At 34.5% G+C, this 18,901-nt stretch overlaps 1 protein-coding gene across 15 annotated transcripts in view; it reads left to right on the forward strand.

Annotated features, from left to right (window-relative positions):
* Window positions 1-18,901, forward strand: part of HMBOX1 (homeobox containing 1) — a 124,062-nt gene that overhangs the window by 50,113 nt on the left and 55,048 nt on the right. For all 15 annotated transcript variants that reach the window (XR_004133488.2, XM_031442137.2, XM_031442138.2 and 12 more), the window contains exon 4: window positions 6,999-7,084. Coding sequence is in view for 14 of the 15 variants with exons in the window: in XM_031442137.2 (XP_031297997.1) it covers window positions 6,999-7,084 (86 nt within the window). In the remaining variant the exon portion in view is untranslated. The remainder of the gene's footprint in view (window positions 1-6,998; window positions 7,085-18,901) is intronic.

Here is an 18,901-nt window from a genome sequence, read left to right on the forward strand (position 1 = left end):
GAGAACTTTATTCAAAGTTGAGGGAATAGTAAAAGATAGAAAAGGCAAGGCATATTTAGTCTTATAAAGATTGCAGGTTGGCTATACTATGGTGATAAGAATAGTATATAAGGAGGCAGTACAGGTTTTGGGAAGATTTGAGTTGCATATCAATAATTTATGTTTAACTTGGTGGAAATTAAAGGAGTTTTTACAAGTCTGTAGGAAAGAGACAATAAAAGCATTGTTTTCGGTAGATGATCACTACTGTAGTGTGGAGGAGAGCCTGTGGATGGATTAGTTACAGTAGATATGAAAGAAGCTGTAGCAGGAATTTGTCAGAAATAAAATTAAAACCTATAATTATAAGTTGTAGTTCTTCCATAAAATTTTAGAACTTGAAGATAATACAATGGTGACTTCGTATTGCCATGTATAAAAGAGCCATCCTATAGTATCACAAGGGTAAAATGTCTTTTAAACAAACTGTTCTGAATTTACTTTTAGGGTGAAACTGCTGAATAGGGAATTCTAGGCTAAATGGACTGTTGTATCTAGATTCCACTGTAATTCCTGTAATGAATAGTTTAATAGAGCGGCCAGAGGACCCTATTATTTAAGCTTTTGAAACTTAAAAACAGAAGAGATCAACTTGGCCTTTAATTCATTTTCACTTGCTAAAACAACTGGCCGAAGTTTAGATGTTCCTTTTGAATATAATATATATATCACTGTCAAGATTAAGAGAGAGAACCATCTTTAGTAATTAAAATATAGGGAGATTAACTTTTAATTATCCTGGGAAGAGAGGATATCAGTGATAAACTTTGTAAGGATACTGTCCTGTTTTTGTTATTGTTGCTGTCGTGAATCAGTTTTAATATGCTTTTAAAATAACACTTAATCCCCAAATGTATTTTAGACTAAGTTTGGGAAAACTTTCTTTTTAACAAAAGCCTCTGGAAGATTGTTCAGAGTCTAAAACTTGACGGTAAGGATTGAAAACCTTGACTATTAGCTCTTAGGTTGTCGTAATGTTATAATTTAACTATGTCCTCAAAATAAACAGAAAATCTATTTCGCAAGGACTAGGATTTGTAGTTAAATTCAACAATTAGACATATTCACGTTCCATCATTAAAGACGTATTTGTTCATAATTATGATCAGTGTTTAATTTACATACTCCCCCTTCTTGCATGGGTAGGATACTTCATGGCTTCTTTCTTAGAACTGCTCCTGTGGTGTCCTCTAATCACTCAGGGGTCTCACTGAATCTCTGGCTCTCTTGTGGTCCTCTGCCATTGTGCCCTCACCCACACTGGCACTCCCCCTCTGTATTTAGCTCTCTTTTTCTCAAGTTTGCAAAAGATAACAATCCTTAGGTTTGAGAGGGAAGTTTATTGCGTGACTGTTCTCACTTTTAACCATTACAGCCATGCTGTGTGTGGGGTAGAGCAGAGAAATTGAGATTCTCAAAAATTAAATAATTGACCCAAGAAAATTTAAATATTAAGTGACAGTGCAGAATTCTAACCGATGTGTTTATTACTAGTATTTCTATTGCTGGTATCTGTTGCCTCTGTAAATTTTTTCATGTCTGAAGATTTCAGAAAAATTTAACAAATGGTGGTTAATGTAACTCAAGACAAAATGTGAAAGCCTTAATGGACTTGTCCTCTACTCTCCCCACCACATGATATTTGCTACTTCAAATTAATCACTTCACTAGCCAAATGAATTTCTATTTGGTAGAATGTTAGAGAAAGTTTTGAGCAATGGATCTTTCTGAGTATCATGTGCCCACGTAGGGCTACACTGCACTTTCCCCACTCAACACTTTGGTGATATAGTGGGTTGGATTTGGTGATCTCCAGGTGGGGAGATGGGTACCTAAATGCATTTCTGCCTCCTTTTCTACCCATATCAAATATCATCTCTTGCATGCTCACATTCCCCAACTTCCAGAGCACTCAACCATAAGGTATTTTTCAAATCTCATAACCCATTAGGTCCACAAACTTAACTCCTAATAATTTCAAGATGCACAAAGGAGGTTTGGTTTTTGTTTTTTGTAGGACTTGATTAAGTTGTAACTGTACACTTGATCAGCTTCTTAAGAATCAGAAAGAAAGTAACTGCTACTTTTTCTACTTTTGAATTGATCAGGGTTAAAAAATGAAAGTGAAACTAGAATGTGAATGCTTAGCAAATTGTTGCATATAAAATTTTACGAAGGACTTTAAAGCCAAAAGCTAGAATGAAGACCCATTTTACATATTATTTTTAAATGCATGTATTAGTATATATGTTTATATATAGGTATCTCTGTACATCTGCTAATATAATAGTGTATATCTATTAAAGTTTATCTGTCCCATTGTGTACAAATAAAATAATTGAAATGAGGCTTATCAGAATTGATGAACAATCCCATATAAAAGATGTTGTTCTTAGCTACCCATGTACTGAATTTCATGAGTGTTTAGTTAGTATTTTATATAAGACTCAGACTTTCTTCCAAGTTGGTTATCTGTATGTCTAATAATAGCTTATTTACTTGTGTAGGTAGGTATTTATTTTCTATAGGAGATAATACTCAGTGACTATGTTGTTTCCACATATAGAGTAGCTTTTGTTTTAACATTATTTTTTAAAATTCTAAATAATGCTCTGTTTATCTCCATGGGTAGAAATTAAAGGGAGCAGGTTTTTATTCATATGTGAAAGAATTTGTGTGTAATTATATTCTTCCACATGTGAAGTAGTCTGTCTTGGTAGGGACGCTCCATCTCTGGAAGTCTTTGAGGTAGATGGCTACCTTTAAGGGTTCGTAAAGAATGTGTCGTTTATATCAGCTAAGAGAATAGGGAAGGTCTTAAAGCATACCACTTTAAACACTCAGTCTTTAATAGCCTTTGTTTGAGAAAAGGAAGTGCACCATTTTGAGCTAGCATAAATAACTTGTTTCCATTCTGATTTGAGAAGCTTAAACATACTTGAGATTCAGAATTTAGAGCTGTTTTATATATTTTCTAAATCAGGTTTTCCCTTTTACAACCTTTTATCTTCAAATACAGATTTGTTCATTCATGGCACAAATTAAGCTCTATTATATGCAAACCCTGTGATGAATAAGACACAGTTTCTGTGCTAGAGGACTTTGCAGACTAGTAGGAGACAGAAGACCAGATCAGAAACAATGTAATACAGAACAGTATGTAATGTATTAGCATGTGAGTTGTGTAATTGAAATAAAGTTAGCTATTGGAAGAAAAGGTCTTTTTCAGCTCTGAGAATCAGGGACAACTTCTCTGAATAGATGGCATTATTATTGTTTTAAGATGTCTTTAAAAAGGGTGATTCCACAAAGAAGCATTACTGATTAATTCATCCAAATATTAAGAAAGCTCTGTAGGCAGCAGTGGGAAGTTTAACAAGTTAAAGAAATATTGGCAATGGAGGGTGGAAAGGAAGAATTTTATCCTTGTGTTATAAGTCACTCTGATAGATCATTCCAGATGGCTGTGTTTTGGAAAAGGTAGGAGGAAGAGATGACATGGACTTTAAGTGGTTAAATGCAAAGAGAGTGGTAGCTTATCTTGGAAGTAAACTACAGAATCAAAGAAAGGTCAGCCTACACTTCACTCTAACTCCATAAAACTAGAGGAGTAGAAATCATGAGTGAGATTTTTTATAAGAGAAGGGAGGAAAAGTGGATTTATTCTTTTTAAAGAGGATGTTGCGGGGAGGGTATAACTCCGTGGTGGGGTGTGTGTTTAGCATACATGAGGTCCTAGGTTCAATTCCCAGAACCTCTGTTAAAAAATAAATAAATATACCTAATTACTTCCCTCCCAAAAAATAAAAATAAAGTGCAGTGAAAAAAAAAAAGGATGTCAGATTTTAGGTGAAGAGAGGAAGTAAGATATAGGAGATGAGAGAGTTAGATTTGGAGTAAACAAAGGAGTTTTCACACCAATAAATTGGCAATTTCATGGGATACAAGTGGACAGTAGGTGAGGCAGGTCACTGAAGAATGGAAGTGTTTGAAATATATAAAAGAATTGGACACAATGAAAGTTGAATGCTGTTACTATTTTGAAAATACCTAGTGAAACCAACTAAATGACACATCACTCGTGTCTAAACTGACTTTGTAGAAATCTTTTTGTTGTGCCTTAAAATACACAATGCAGATATTTACTTCAGTCTTATCTAGTTATAGCAGGTCATTTGTTTCTTCTTTTCCTGGGATTCTTTCTGGGGTTTTATAAAGTAATAGTCATTGTTTATGTAGTGCTTGTACAATTTCAAAAAGTTGAAAAAACTTTAAATTTTATATATTATATACACACACACATTTAATATTAAATTTCATTTATATTTAACATCAGTGCTTGGAGAAGGAAAAGGTTTGTGATGGGGGAGGGTGTCTTAATGTTCTCATTTTACTGGGTGATGAAACTAGCTTTATTAAATGACTTGCCCAAGCACACTATTATCTTTTAAGTCTTATTATTTTTTTTTTCAATTTGAAAAAGCTTCTCTCTGGGAAAGCAATTGAGTAAAGAGGTATTGTTTTTATTTTTTAAACTCACTGTGGATACTTAGAAACTTGCCAGGTATCTGAAGGTTTAGTCTGTGAGAGAGGGTAAGTGAATGGCTGCTATCTTGCAGACTTTTTGGGGTTCCTTCACCTTGCCGTGGTCCTTGATAGTATCATACTGCACGGCTGTGAATAATTCACAGACTGGTTATGCCCTATTGGAATAATTGAGTGTTAGCTCCTCTTCATGACTTAGTCTCTACTCTAGGTGAAATTGATTTTAAATAAATTGATTTAAATTCCAGTTTAAGTCAGTAGTCAAGAAAATACCATTTAATCATTTTCCCCACAAAAGTACATTTTTATATAACCCTAACAAATACTCTTTTAAACTCAGTTTTCATTTTCCTAGAATAGCTTTCTATACATCGAAATGCAATGCTTTATTTAAATTCTTTCAGGTTAATTTTGTAGCTGTATCAGAAACCAAATGACTTGTTTTATTTACATAAGCCAATTGAAATAGGTTTTGCTGAAGTTATCTCTTGCTCTACTGATTTTTGATGGTCATTTGAGAGCCATTTGGTAATGTAGACAGTTTTTTTGTTTGACTTTGAAATGTATTTATTTGTGCCTTTTTCTTTCAGATACACAATTCTAAAATTGTGTGTGAGAATGCATATTTTTCAAAGAAGTATTTCATATACAAGTAAGCATTTTGGAAGGAATCTAATTAGTATCTAGATCAGAATGTAGACCAGTGTGAGAAGATTTAAATATTGGATTAGGAAGCTGACTCTTTTCTTCCTTTGGGAATCTTTTTGATTAGGTTTTCCAGCCAGTAGTTCAGGAGTGTAGTGTAGAGCTCCAGGCTGGAAACTGTCCCACTACAGCGTCTCTGCTCTCTTCCAGAGTTCCTGAAAGGGAGCACAGATTTCACCAACGTAGTGTGTATGTCCTTCTCAGCAAAGGACTGAAATATCTGCTCCGAGTGAAGTCACAGCTGGTTCTTTGGGGACAGAATTCTTTCATTGCTCCAAATAATCTGTAGAGAGATTTGAGCTCCTATAAGGAGTTTGTGGATTATTCACAAAACGGTTTGTAAAGATTTCACAATCCCTTTGTCTCAGATCAGGGGTTCACAGACATTTTCTGTAAAGGGTTAGGTGGAAAACATTTTAGACTTTGTGGCCAAGAGGCAAAATTGAGGATATAATAGATATAATATAAGAGAGAAAGCAAATGGTCACAGATTTTTATTGGCAAAATTCAATATAGAATAATAATGAATAATTGAATACAAGTTTTTAAATACAGTCCTGCTGAGAAAAATGGAATTGAGGGGGAGGGGATAATATTTTGCTTAATTTTTGTTCAAAGTTAATGTTCCCTGTCATCAGATTAATTGTGAATGTTCACCTGTGAAGGCTCATAGGTTGTATAAAAGCCGATGGGAGGCCAGATTTAGTCCGTGGGGCCGTAGTTTGCTGACCTCCCTGTATTAGATCATAAGTTACCGCTTATGCTGTTACTTTTGAGCTTGAACAAAATTCCATTTAAGTAATCATTTTGAATGTTCAAAGAGAAATTGGTCAGTTTTAAGGCTTTAAGTTTAATTTTTACTGAAGTATTCTGTTTGTTCTGGTGTCTATACAGCAGTCCTGGCCTTCACTGTCATTCTAATGAATGTCTAGTCTTTTGAGAATTTGTGGAATTTTTAAATAAGTAAAAACTTATAAGATGTCTTAATGAAGGAAAAATTAGGTCTATCCCAAGGACACATAATATAGTGTAGTTTTAAGAGTTAAGTATCCTGTATATTACATGTATTAGAAAATTAATATATCTTTTATATTAAAATTTTACATTTTGTTTAAATTTGCTTAAATTTTTTTTGTTTATACAGGAAAAAGAAGGCAAAGTAAAAGGCAAAAGCCTTTTTTAGGATGGCTAATGTTTTAGCAGTTGTGAGAATGATGATTTCTATTCCTTTAACAAAGGTTTTACAAATGAACGGAACGTTATTTATGCAGTTGCATAGTTAACATGCGAACCCATAGTCTACTCACAACTGATTTTTGTTGTTGTTGTTGCTTTTTATTTTTCTAGGATTTCTGTCTGTGTAAGATAAATTCATTACCCAGTAATGAAACTTTGTATATACCATATGGCAGCCTTGTTCCTAATGTGAATTATACACAGCATGCGATTAACCATCCTCTGGTATGAGACTTATATCTACTGTGGCATTCACTAAAGCGTCTGTCTGGTGTGATGTTTTAGGACTTGAATATTTGGTGTTTCTTGGTTTGTTTTAATTTCATATTTTCACACAAGCTCAGTCTGTTTACCTTTATTTTTGTGTCCTTTCTTTCTGTGTTCTCCCCACCTCTCTGCTTCACCTTTCTTAGCAAAGATGAGGATTTCTACCTTCAACATACATTGTTGGTCTTGTCTTCTGTTTTTGTTAGGAGGGACAGCAGTGTGATAAAAGAGGAAATCAAAGCCTTTCTTGCCAATCGGAGGATTTCCCAAGCAGTTGTTGCACAGGTAACAGGTAAGAGCTGAAGAGCCCTTTATTCTGGAATCTTGTCTAGTCTCTGCCTTCTGGTGCAGATGTTGGAATATTGCTTGCATTTCTGCATTGCAGTGCAGATCTGTCAACTTAGGCATAATAATGTATGCCTGTGATTTAAAACCCATTGTCTCCGATATCTTGGAACTTCTCCAGTGATTTTTTTTTCTACTTGTGCTAGTAAATTTTATAGCATTTGTAATAAGCACAAAATTTCCTATTTTATGGCTAAAAAAGGATTCTCTGGTTTTCTTGTAATTGTGACAGAGCTCATGACACATGCACATCCAGCTGCTATCTACATTTCATATTTTTAAAAGCTTCACAGTCCTCCAAATCTAACCCCTGATTTTTTTTTTTACCAATTAAAAAATGATTCATGAGAGTAAAGGAAGTTTTTTTTTTTTTTTTAAACCACTTTTCTGTATGTGAAAGCTTTCCTCAAACCATTAATGAGAAGATAAAAATTACCATCGTCTTCTCTTTGGTCTTTATATCCCATCCCATTACCCACCCCATTGCAGCCCCATCCTAAGTATGTGGTGTATATGTGTCATTCTCTATTTAGATTGCATTTTTATGATGTTCTTAAATTTGGGGGTAGCATGTCTTTTCTTTGTTGGTCTGTAGTCTTCCTTTCTTGGATATCAGTGATTTGTAATGCCTTAATAAAATCAACTATGCCTTAGTCATTACAGGAACCAGAAACTTTTAACTGTATGTTGTAGTTGATACGTTGTTGTATGTTTTACATTGATAGATATGAAAATTAACTTATTCCTCTCCCTTTTTTTTTTTAACATACCGCTAGCAGCTATTCAGTGAGTTTGGGCTTTTTAGCCTTTGCACCTCAGTTTCTTACGTCTACAATGAATGGTTGGATCTGATCTAAAACAGTACCTTCCAATTTTAAGATAGTATTTCTTGTTCTCTAGACATTGATACATATTGAAGCTAATTTACCTAAAAAGTTGTTATTGTCTGTTATTTGGTTAAAAATGAAACTTGAGATTTCGGAAGTTTTAACTTTCATACCAAGGATCTAAGGTCAGCCAATCTTAATGTGTGTGTAACATATTACACTAGTAATGTATTTTTATAAATGACAGTTCTGTTCATGGTTAAAAAAAAACCAAAACTCTAATTAAAGGCATATCCTTTTGTATAGGAATCTTAAATGAAATTTAATTTTTGTAATCTTCAGGTGTTTTTCAGTAGCTTATTTAAAATAAATTGTTACCTTTATCTTCAAGGATTAAGTTATGATGCTGAGGGCACTGTGAGGACAAGTTAAGTGGGTTTTATGAAGACCCACTGGTGTGCACAGTGGAAAAATGGAGCATTCATTGTCCTTCAGGACTTTTACTTCAACCCCCAAGATTAGAAGGAATTATATCTTCTAGTTTGCCAGCCTAAAAAAAAGACGAAATTGTAGTGTTATAAACAGTATTATAAAGTTAATATTGCCTAAGTGGGAATATTTCTGAATATCTTTAATACCCTGAATCTTGAATCATCTTGGACTTTTAAAATTGCAGCTTTTGAAACCCACCCGACATTGATGGAAGTTGTAATGCCTTTAAAAGGAATTTCTTAGATATATCTAAAGCATTAGCTGTACCATACATCAAATACTGCCTTTCTGGAAAGGGAAATTCGAAGATTTTTTTTAGCATCTTGCTACTTAAAATGCAGTCCATATAAGAACAGTATTGGGAGCTTGTCAAAAATGTAAAGATACAGAGTATCACCCTAAACCTACTGTATCAGAATTCACATTTTTAAACATCCCCAGGTAATTTGGGTTTGAGACGTGCTATTCTAGGAGACTGGTAAGCTTTCCTGATATAAACTTCAATGGATTGACGTTGTCTAACATTACCCTAGTCAGTGATAGATATCTTGACGCCGTCTCCTGTTTTTAAAAACAAGAGTTGAAATTTTACAAATGTTTTATCTGTTACGTCACATGAACCTTCCTTTTGCTGCTGTAATCATAGGATTTGGCACTGCTGAAAACTTCTTCCCTGCAGCTCTGCCTCACTCAGCTTACTCTTCCTCCTCTTCACTCATAGTCTACACGCTTGGGTTCATTTTCCCTTGATCAGATATCTTTGATGGTTCTCTGTTGTCTGGAAAATGAAACTCTTTCTCATCTACCAGCCTTTTATTTACTTCCATCTCCTATTCAGTACATTCCCTAACTGGATTCAACTTCTCGCTATTTCCTGTATTCTGCTCACCTGGACGCTCACAGCCTAGCCTTCACCTCACCTTGGTCTTACTGATTCTTGTTTATCAACATTGCCTCAGTTATTAGCCTGATTCTGACTTCTTTGATCACTTTAGCCCATGTAGACCTCTCTTTTTTTCTGAAATTAAGTACACTTAGTTCACTACCCTGAGATACTAAACCTCGTGCCAGTTCTGCATTTTGGAGTATTGTTCTTTAAAAGCAGAGATCTTTCTTACGCATTCTCAGAGTCTAGCGTTGCACATGCTCTCTGAAGATCTCATGTTTACCTAGAAAGGGAGTATTGGTGAAGCCAACACAAGCTGTACATGTGAAAACTGATCCAATATGACTGTCCAGTGATGTTCCCCTTCTAGAAATACATATTTACTCAACAAATGCTGCATGAATTTCTGCCCTTAAGGAACTTACATTTTTCTTTTATCTACTTTAATTCAGTTATTTACATAAGGCAGGGGAGTGAGGATGATTTATAATCAGATTGGTTCATTGTCCCTTTGGTCAGCTTACTGAATTCATGTATTTCTCATGTGTTGCTGTGCTGCATTTTTACCCAGCTTATCTAGCCATCAAGCTAAACTCAGGGACAGTGCTTTTCATTTTTGAAAAGAGACCCAGCTAAAAAATAGTGAGTGAGTGAGAACCAGTATAAAGCCTGGTCCTTGTAACTGGCCCATCATGGATAGAGTAGCCCAAGTAGGAAAACCTTCTGTGCATCCAGGGCTTACTCATGGGAATACCTGATTAGTATACAGGCACATTTTTCTGTCTTTAAACAAATTAGTCAGATGCATCTTAGAAGAATATCTACCTGATGAATTCTACCCTTGAATAAAGTTTAGGATGTGGTGCTCTGGAATCTGTCGTGTATTAGAGTCTCTTAAAGCCAGTTAAGTTTAACTCTAATATGTGAGATAATGAAGTAAACCAACCTTGAGATAAAAATGAGAACGAGTGGTGCATAACAAAAGGAAATGCTAAATAAAAAAGTGTAGTGAGGTGCAAAATTATAACACATGTGCTTGTTCCAGAAACAAAATACAGAGGCTTCTTTTTATAGATTTGGAGGATTTCTATAATAAGATAAACAAGAAGTTCATGGGTGGGGTCTGTATAAATAATATCCTACTGATAGGAAAAATGACAGTATAAACAGGATATAATAACAGTGCCTGCTGAATTTCCCAGCATGTTATTTGTAGCTTCTTTCACAGAGTCGCAGCTGCTCCCACCAAGGGTGGATTTTTACCTCTGTCAGAGGTCGAGCAAGATTTTAAATTCTTACTAACAAGTTTGGAGTGGGGAGCATACACAGCCTTTGCTTCAGTAATAGCATGTGTTTTATATTCACTTTCAGGGTAAAACATTTTCTTGGGTTGTTAGAATTCTTAAAACAAGATTTTTTTTTTTTTTAAATGACCTCTGGGAAAAATCGAGCAGGCAGAATAAATGAGTAAATGGGCAGCACTTGACTGTATGCTTATCAGCCAAATATACTAATTAGATTCATCTGTTCTTAAAAAATAAATAAATGAAAGAAGAAAAAAATTGTCTCTGACTTTTAAGACATTTATCATAGTTTTGTTTTCTTGAATGATAGTAGTATGATGGAAAAACAGCCATTAAACTTCTGAATGCCAAAATTCTAGTCCTTCTGTCAAATGGCCTTGTGATCGAGGGCAAATCACATAGCTTCTCTGAGTCTCGGCTTCTTTATTTGTAAGATGAGGGGTTTGACCAAATGTTTTCCAAGTATCTTTTCTAACTGTAAAATTCCATTCTGTTTTTAAACTGCTAAGTACATTTAACAAGTATGCATCTTACCCCTATCGAGTGACTCTCATTCCCAAAATGTAAGAATTTGTGTAAGGAGAAGCTTTGAACCAGTTTTAGGAGCGTTCCAAATGTATTCAGATCACTTCTCTTGTCTTATTTATCTTTAAAATGAAGAATAAAAAGCACTACGTATTCAGTTTAATTATGCTAATTTCGTTACAAAGTTGGATGTATATTGATCCTCTCCCTAATCAGAGGACTTCAGACCAGACACTGAAAACCAAGTAAAATGTCAGTATACTTTTTAGAAAAATAGACTTGACTTTTTAGAGCAGTTTTAGGTTCACGGTAAAAATGAGCAGAAAGTGTAGAGAGTTCGCACATGCCTCCTGCCCTCCACACACACATGGCTACCCCTACTACAGCATCTTCACCAGGGTGGTACATTTGTTACAGTATGAACCCACATTGACACATCATTATCATCCAAACCCCATAGTTTATTTTAGGCAAATGATTTTGTACATTTTGTTTGGTTTTGAAAAATGTATAATAAGTCTCTACCGTTATAGTATCATAAGGTGATAGTGTAGTTTCACTGCCTGAAAATCATCGGTGCTCCACCTTTCATCCTTCCCTCTCTCTCCCCTAACCCTTGGCAGCTTCTGATCTTTTTACTGTCTCCACAGTGTTGCCTTTTCCAAAATGCTATCATACAGTATGTAACCTTCTCATGTTGGCTTTTTTCACTTAATAATATATATTTAAGATTCCTTAATGTCTTTTCATAGCTTGATCGTTCATTTCTTTTTAGCACTACATAATATTCCATTGTCTGGATATACCACACTTTATCCACAGTTTATTTATCACGTACTAAAGGACATCTTGGTTGCTTCCAAATTTGGCAGTTATGAATAAAGCTGCTATAAGCAAGTAGAATTTGTATCTGTATCAGAAAAGCTATGTTGGTAGGGTATAAATCACAGTATTGTCCTGTTATAATACAGCCTAATATGATGCTCATTTAACAAGATTTTATCAGTTCCTACCTAATGAATTTTACTAGTTTTATGTAGATCTCCAATTTGAAGGCTGTTACCTGTCTACAAAATGGGCAGATTTCTACTTATGAGATGCAACTTCTTCAGATTGAAAAGGTTTAGAACTTTACTTTCTATTAGGAGAAAAGTTCTCAAATATAAATGTTATTGCACAGTGTATTTTAGGATTTTTCCCAATTGCAGTCTCTGAAGGATAAAAACAAATGTCCTGTGGCTCAAAAGATTCTTACTTTTAATCTCACTTTCTTTTATGTTCTGCAGTTTGTTGATAAACTGTTTTCTTGTAAACACAACACCTAGTTAACTCTCTTCCACATGAAAAAATCCAGGCTGAATACCCATATTTTCTCACTTTGGTTATGGCTAAGTGAAAAATTGGAGTGAAAATAATTTCAGAGGACACTTTTTGTTATTAGAAAATCAGTTTCCTACAATTCTTAGAATTCATTGTCCTACCAGGGCTTTCATTGTACCAAATGCAGTGTATAGGACCATACATTTTTAGTGTTAAACTTACGAAGGTTGGTTTTCAAGTATAAAACAAGATTTCTCAACCACCTGTATTTAAAATAGAAACTGTATTTTTATTATTTTTGGTGGATGTACTGGGGATTGAACCCAGGACCTCATGCATGCTGAGCACACATGCTACCACTGAGCTGGACCCTCCCTCCCTAGAAACTGTATTTTTAAAAATTTTATTCTTCCACAATCTCTGACAAGAGTGACTTTAAAAGGTTAGGCACAAATGTGTTTTTTTTCTCCCTTGGGTAATTTTCACTTTTGTTTCTCCTCAATTCTTGTTTCCTAAGATCATGGAGAAAAGTCTGTACTTAAGGTATAATAGTCCTTCAGCACTTTTTTGAAAATATTTCTTACCTAAAGTAAGTTAATTTTCTTTATAGTTAAAAAAAAAAAAAACCCAAAAACCTACAGGGATAAATGACAGAAGGAAGTGCCCCTAGTAAGAGTCAAAAGATACCTGGTGTCTGATAAACTAGCATAACCTGAAGTTCATCTGTAGTCCATGTGAGTCATCAGACAATATTATAAATAACATCCTGCAGAAGGAGGCTCTAAAGGGAGGGGAATAAATACCATTTTTGTAAACTATAGACATGATCTTTTGTGCATTAAGGAATTATCTTATTAACACTTGAAGTTTATTCAGGGATAGATCTTAAAGAATTTGACATCAGTTGCTACATTTATTTAGGGGAGGAACTGAAGCTTGAACTTACCAAGCTTGAAGGCCTTGATATCTGAGAGGCCTATAAAAGTTTCAAACAATTGTTCAAATTCTTACGGCCTTTAAGAAAGCTTTTAACATCAGAGTGTATCAACTTCAGCTAATGTAACTGCACTTGTTCCTTAGACAATTGGTTTGTATTGTGTGGGTCCACTTATATGCGATTTTTTTTTTCAGTAAATATTTACTACAGTATTACACAGTCTGCAGTTGGTGAATCCATAGATGCAGAACTGCAGATTTGGAGCGTTGACTATAAAGTGATATTCAAGATTTTAGACTGGGTGAAGGGGTCAACACCCCTGACCCCAAAGTTGTTCCAGGGTCAGCTGTGTATCATTGGATCCTCACAAAATGAACTTGAGGTATCCAGGGGAAGTTTGGTTTCTTCTTTGTTTTTAATCACCTTTGTTGAGGTAGAATTTAGGTAAGAGTGGAGTTCTCTGAGTTCCAGCAAGTTTACACAGTGGGTTGATCATTACCAACATCAAGATACAGACCACTTGGAGTATTTCAGCAAGTTGTCGCATGTCTCTTTACACTCAGATACCCCTCCCCACGGCAAGTGCCTTGCCGCCGCTGATCTGTAATGTTACGTGACTGGAATCATACAATACGTACCTTTTTGTGTCTGCCTTCTCTCACTTAGCATGATACTTTTGAGATTCATTAGTGTTGTTACATGTATCAGTCATTTAAAATGCTGAATACTAGTCCATCGAAAAGATATAGCAAAATTTGTTTATTCATTAATCAGTTGATGGACATTTCCTGGTTTTGGCTATTATGAATTAAGCTGCTATGAATATTTGTCTACAAGCTTTCGTGTAATATGATTTCATTTCTCACAGCTAGGAGTAGGATTGTAGGGTTATTGGTAAGCATATGTTTAACTTTTTAAGAAACTACCAAGCTTTTCCAAAGTGACTGTACTATTTTGCAATCCCACCAACAACAGTGTATGAGATTTCCAGTTGCTTTGCGTTCTTTTTGACGCTTGGTATTCGTGCTTCTCTTTAAGTTTAGCCAGGCTCGTGCATACATAATAGCATCTCACCCTAATTTTATTTTGCATTTTCCTGATGACTAATTATCTTTTCAGATGCTCATTTGCTATTCATGTATCTTATTAGATGAAATGTCTGTCACATCTTTTACCCATTGTTTCTTAATCAGGTTGTTTGCTTTATTATTGATTGTAAGAGCTCTCTGTATATTGGGGATACAAGTCCTTAAATATGTGGATATACAGATATCCTGGCCTGAGGCTTGCATTTTCACTCTCTTAATATTGTTTTTCACAGAGCAAATGTTTTTAATTTTGATGAAGTTAAATTTATCTTTTTTTTCTCCTTTGTGGTTCATGCTTTTTGTGTCCTAAGAAAATTTGTCTAAATGAAGACTCAAAGATTTTCCTGAATTTTCTTCTAGATGTTTTATAGATTCAGGTCATAAATTTAAGGTCTGTGGACCATTTCAAGTTAGGTTTTCTGTGAGGTAAGGGTCAGATGTATTTTTTTTTTCCACATGGATGTCTAATTGTTGGAGTACCATTTTTTGAAATAGTCAGCAGTGGTCAAGAGACTACTCTCTCTCTATTAAATTACATTAGCACTTCTATCAAAAATCAGTTGAATAGGTATGTGTGAGTCTATTTGTGGGTTCTCTATTGTGGTCCATTGGTCTTTATGTCTATCCCTGTACCAGTACAAAACTATAAATTATTGTAAACTTATAGTGAGTCTTGAATCTGAAAGTGTCATTTCTTTCAACTTTGTTTTTCTTTTTTTACAATTACTGTTGCTATTCTAGGTCTTTTGCATTTTCATATCATTTTAAAATCAACTTCTTGATTTCTACAAAAAGCATATTTGTAGTGAGGTTGTAACTGGGATTATGTTGAATATATAGATAAAGCTCACATCAGGACTCTTAATCATATTGAGTATTACCATCTATGAATGTGGTATATCTCTCCATTTGTTTAAGTCATCTTCATTTTCCCTCAGCTATGTTAGTAGTTTTCAGACTACATATGTTCTTAAATTTATCTCTAAATGTTTTATATTTTTGGTACTGTTATGTTGGTACTATTTTAATTTCCAGTTGTTTGTTTCTTGTGTCATAGAATAATTGATTTTGGTATATTGACCTTGTGATCTGTAACCTTGCTAAAAATTCATTTTTTTTTTTGTAAATTCTTAGGGTTTTCCACGTGGACAAGCACGTTATCTGTAAATGGAGACAGTTCTGCTTCTACCTTTTCAATGCATATGTCTTTTCTTTTTCTTGCCTTATTGCAGTGACTGTAACCATTAATTAAATATTACAGTGATAAGAGCAGACATCTTTGCCTTTTTCCTAGTCCTAGACTGGAGCAAGAATTCAACCTTTCACCATTAAGTGCTATCTTAGCTATAGGTTTTTCATAGATGCCCCATATCAAGATGCCCCTTTAAGGGAAGTTCCCATCTATTTCTAGTTTCTGAGAATTTTTATCATGAATGAATGTAGTACTTTGTCAAATGCTTTTTCTGTATCTACTGAGATGACCACACAGTTTTTCTTTTTTAAGACTTGTTAATATGGTGAATTACATTGATTGATTTTCAAATGTTAAACCTTGCATTCTGAGAAAAACTCTACTGAATTATGATGTATTATTCTTTTATATATAGTGTGATTTGATTTGATGATATCCTGTTCATAAGGGATATTGTTCTGGGTTTGTTTTGTTTTTTCTATTGTAACGTCCTTGTCTAGTTTTATTATGATGATGTGACCTCATAAGATGAATTAGGATGTGTTCTTATATTTCTAAAAGAATTGGTATAGATTTGCTATTATTTCTTTCTAAAATATGTTTATTTTGAGAGTATTTTTTAATTACAGTAAATATCTTGAACTTGGTCACGACTTACTGTCTAAATCTAATCCTATAAGGCTTATACCCTATACTGATATCAGAAGAATAAATGAGAGTAGTAGAGATTTGGGGGTCATTAATACCTCAGAGATGCCAGCATTTTTCTACATGATTTTACCCTTGGCAGAAATATTTCCTCCTTGCCAGTTGCCTGAGATAGCAGGGTTACAAACCACAGACCAAACTGAATTTGCTTTAGATGCAGCAGTAACCCTTCCCCTGTGCCCTAGTATGCCTGAGTAAAGAACATAGTTTTCTCTCTCTTAAGCTATGAGGTTTTGCTTTTTGTAGTTGTTATACAAATATTGACTGACCTATCTCTAAATCTATTTCTAAGCAGATCCGTGGACAACATACTGGTTTTTGGACATACTGATTTTAATGAACATGTCCAATGTAAAATTACCCCAGCATTGTTGTGGTATTATTCATAATTCATTATTAGTGTGATTTCTATTTAATATTTTTAGACATTTTAAGAACTAGAGTATGCTATTTTCATAGAAGTGTTTCTTTTTTCTCCTTTGACTGTTTTAAACATAAAGGTTGTCTGTTGTGCCCAAGCCTTTCCACTGCTAAATATTTTTGGAAAGAGATTCATTACCAATTTGCCTTGCTTTTTCTAGGACATAAGGAGTGTCCATTTGAGTGCTGTGTGTTAAAATAATTATTATCACATAAAGAAATATTTAGAAAGAACTATATCTCTTAAACCATTGTTGCCCATGCTGTTTTCAGTCTTTAGCTCAGCTCTATCATGCTGAATACCTACTGGGACAGCATATCGCTCTCTGAGTTGTAGACGGCCAAATTGCTCTGCTTTTTTACTACTGTGCACCTTGTTCGCTAAAACTCTCCTTTTGGAGAATTTTTATTTTTAGCTATAATTTATTTTAACACTTACCAAGTGCTAGATGCTGTGCTAACTGTTTTATATATTTGAGAGTCAGGTGTTAACTTCTTCAGTTATAGACGAGAAAGCTGAGGATAAAAGAGATGGACTCATTTGCCCATAGTCACACAGCTGATCACTGTTTGTCTTGGCGCACAGCCCGTGTTCTTGACAGTATTTCGGTATGTAAAGGCAGTATGTGCAGTGGTCAAGAGCATGACTTTTGAGGATTTAAAATATTTCTATCACTTTACTAGTTATGCAACTTCAGGCAGGTTATTGAATGTCTTAAGCCTGAGTTTCTTCTTTTGGAAAATGAGAATAATAATAATACCTACCCAAGAGAGTTCTTGAGTAGATTAAATGAGTTAAGTTATGTGAAGTTTCTGGCACATAGTAAATGCCATAGAAGTTGTTTATTATTATGATTATTAACCATTATACTGCTTAATGTGCAGACAGCAATCATTTCCCCTTCATCTCTTTCCAAACTGACTTTTCTGAAGCTGAGAAGCTAAACATGTTAACTAATGTCTCTAGCCTTGGACCACCTTATAAAGAACTTTTAAAAAGATATAGCACCCCGTGTTCATTGCAGCAAATTTGCAATAACCAACACATGGAAACAACCCAACTCTACATCAATGTATGAATGAAGAAAGAAAATATTTGTGACAACATGGATGGACCTTGAGGGCATTGTGCTAAGTGAAATAAGTCAGACAGGGAGAGAGAAATACTGTAAGATAACATTTGTATGTCGAGTCTTAAAAAAAGATCAGAAAAAATAGATTGGTGGCTGTCAAGGGTAGGGTATGGAGGGTGAGTGAAATGGGTGAAGGTGGTCACAAAGGACAAACTTTCAATTATAAATAAGTCCTGGGAATACAACGTACAGCGTGGTGACTATAGTTAACAATACTGTATTATTTATTTGAAAGATGCTAAAAGAGCAGATCTTAAAAGTTCTCATCACACATACAAACAGAATTTGTGATTATGAATAGTGATGATCTTAACCAAACTTATTGTGGTAATCATTTCACAATAAATACATATACTGTACACTGTATATACATGAGGATATATATAGTGCTAAATCTCTCCTGTTTCTGTCTCTCAGCCATAGTTCCCTTCCTTTTCTGCAGGGATATTTTATGCATTTATAAACAAAAAGGTGTATCTGTAGTCCCTTTTCTCCTTTTTTGTCAGATAGGTGGTATGCTGTATACGCTATTCCACACCAGGCTTTTTTAACCTGGAAAGTATCCCACCTCAGGACATAAAGGGTAGGGTATTACCACCTGTTCCCCACATCCCGGCCCCCCAGCAGGTTTTTTTTATTGGTACATAAAGCAATGATGCATCTTGCAGTCAGTGTTGTTGATTTGATGAAATGTGGTATAAACATTGACGAACATCCTCATCCTGCTTTGATCGTTATCTCAACCAGTTGTAAGCATCTGTACTCATTGTTCGCCATCTTTCCCAATAATTGATACATTGTTAGACTTTTCCATGTTTTGCCAACCTGATAGAAGTAAAATGGTATTTCTTTGCAGTTTTATTTTATTTTATTTTATATTTCTTACTGAGGTATAATTGACATATAACATGTTAATTTCAGGTTACTGCATA

This window comes from Camelus dromedarius, chromosome 36, assembly GCF_036321535.1.
Source record: "Camelus dromedarius isolate mCamDro1 chromosome 36, mCamDro1.pat, whole genome shotgun sequence".
In the NCBI taxonomy this organism is placed as follows: Eukaryota; Metazoa; Chordata; class Mammalia; order Artiodactyla; family Camelidae; genus Camelus; species Camelus dromedarius.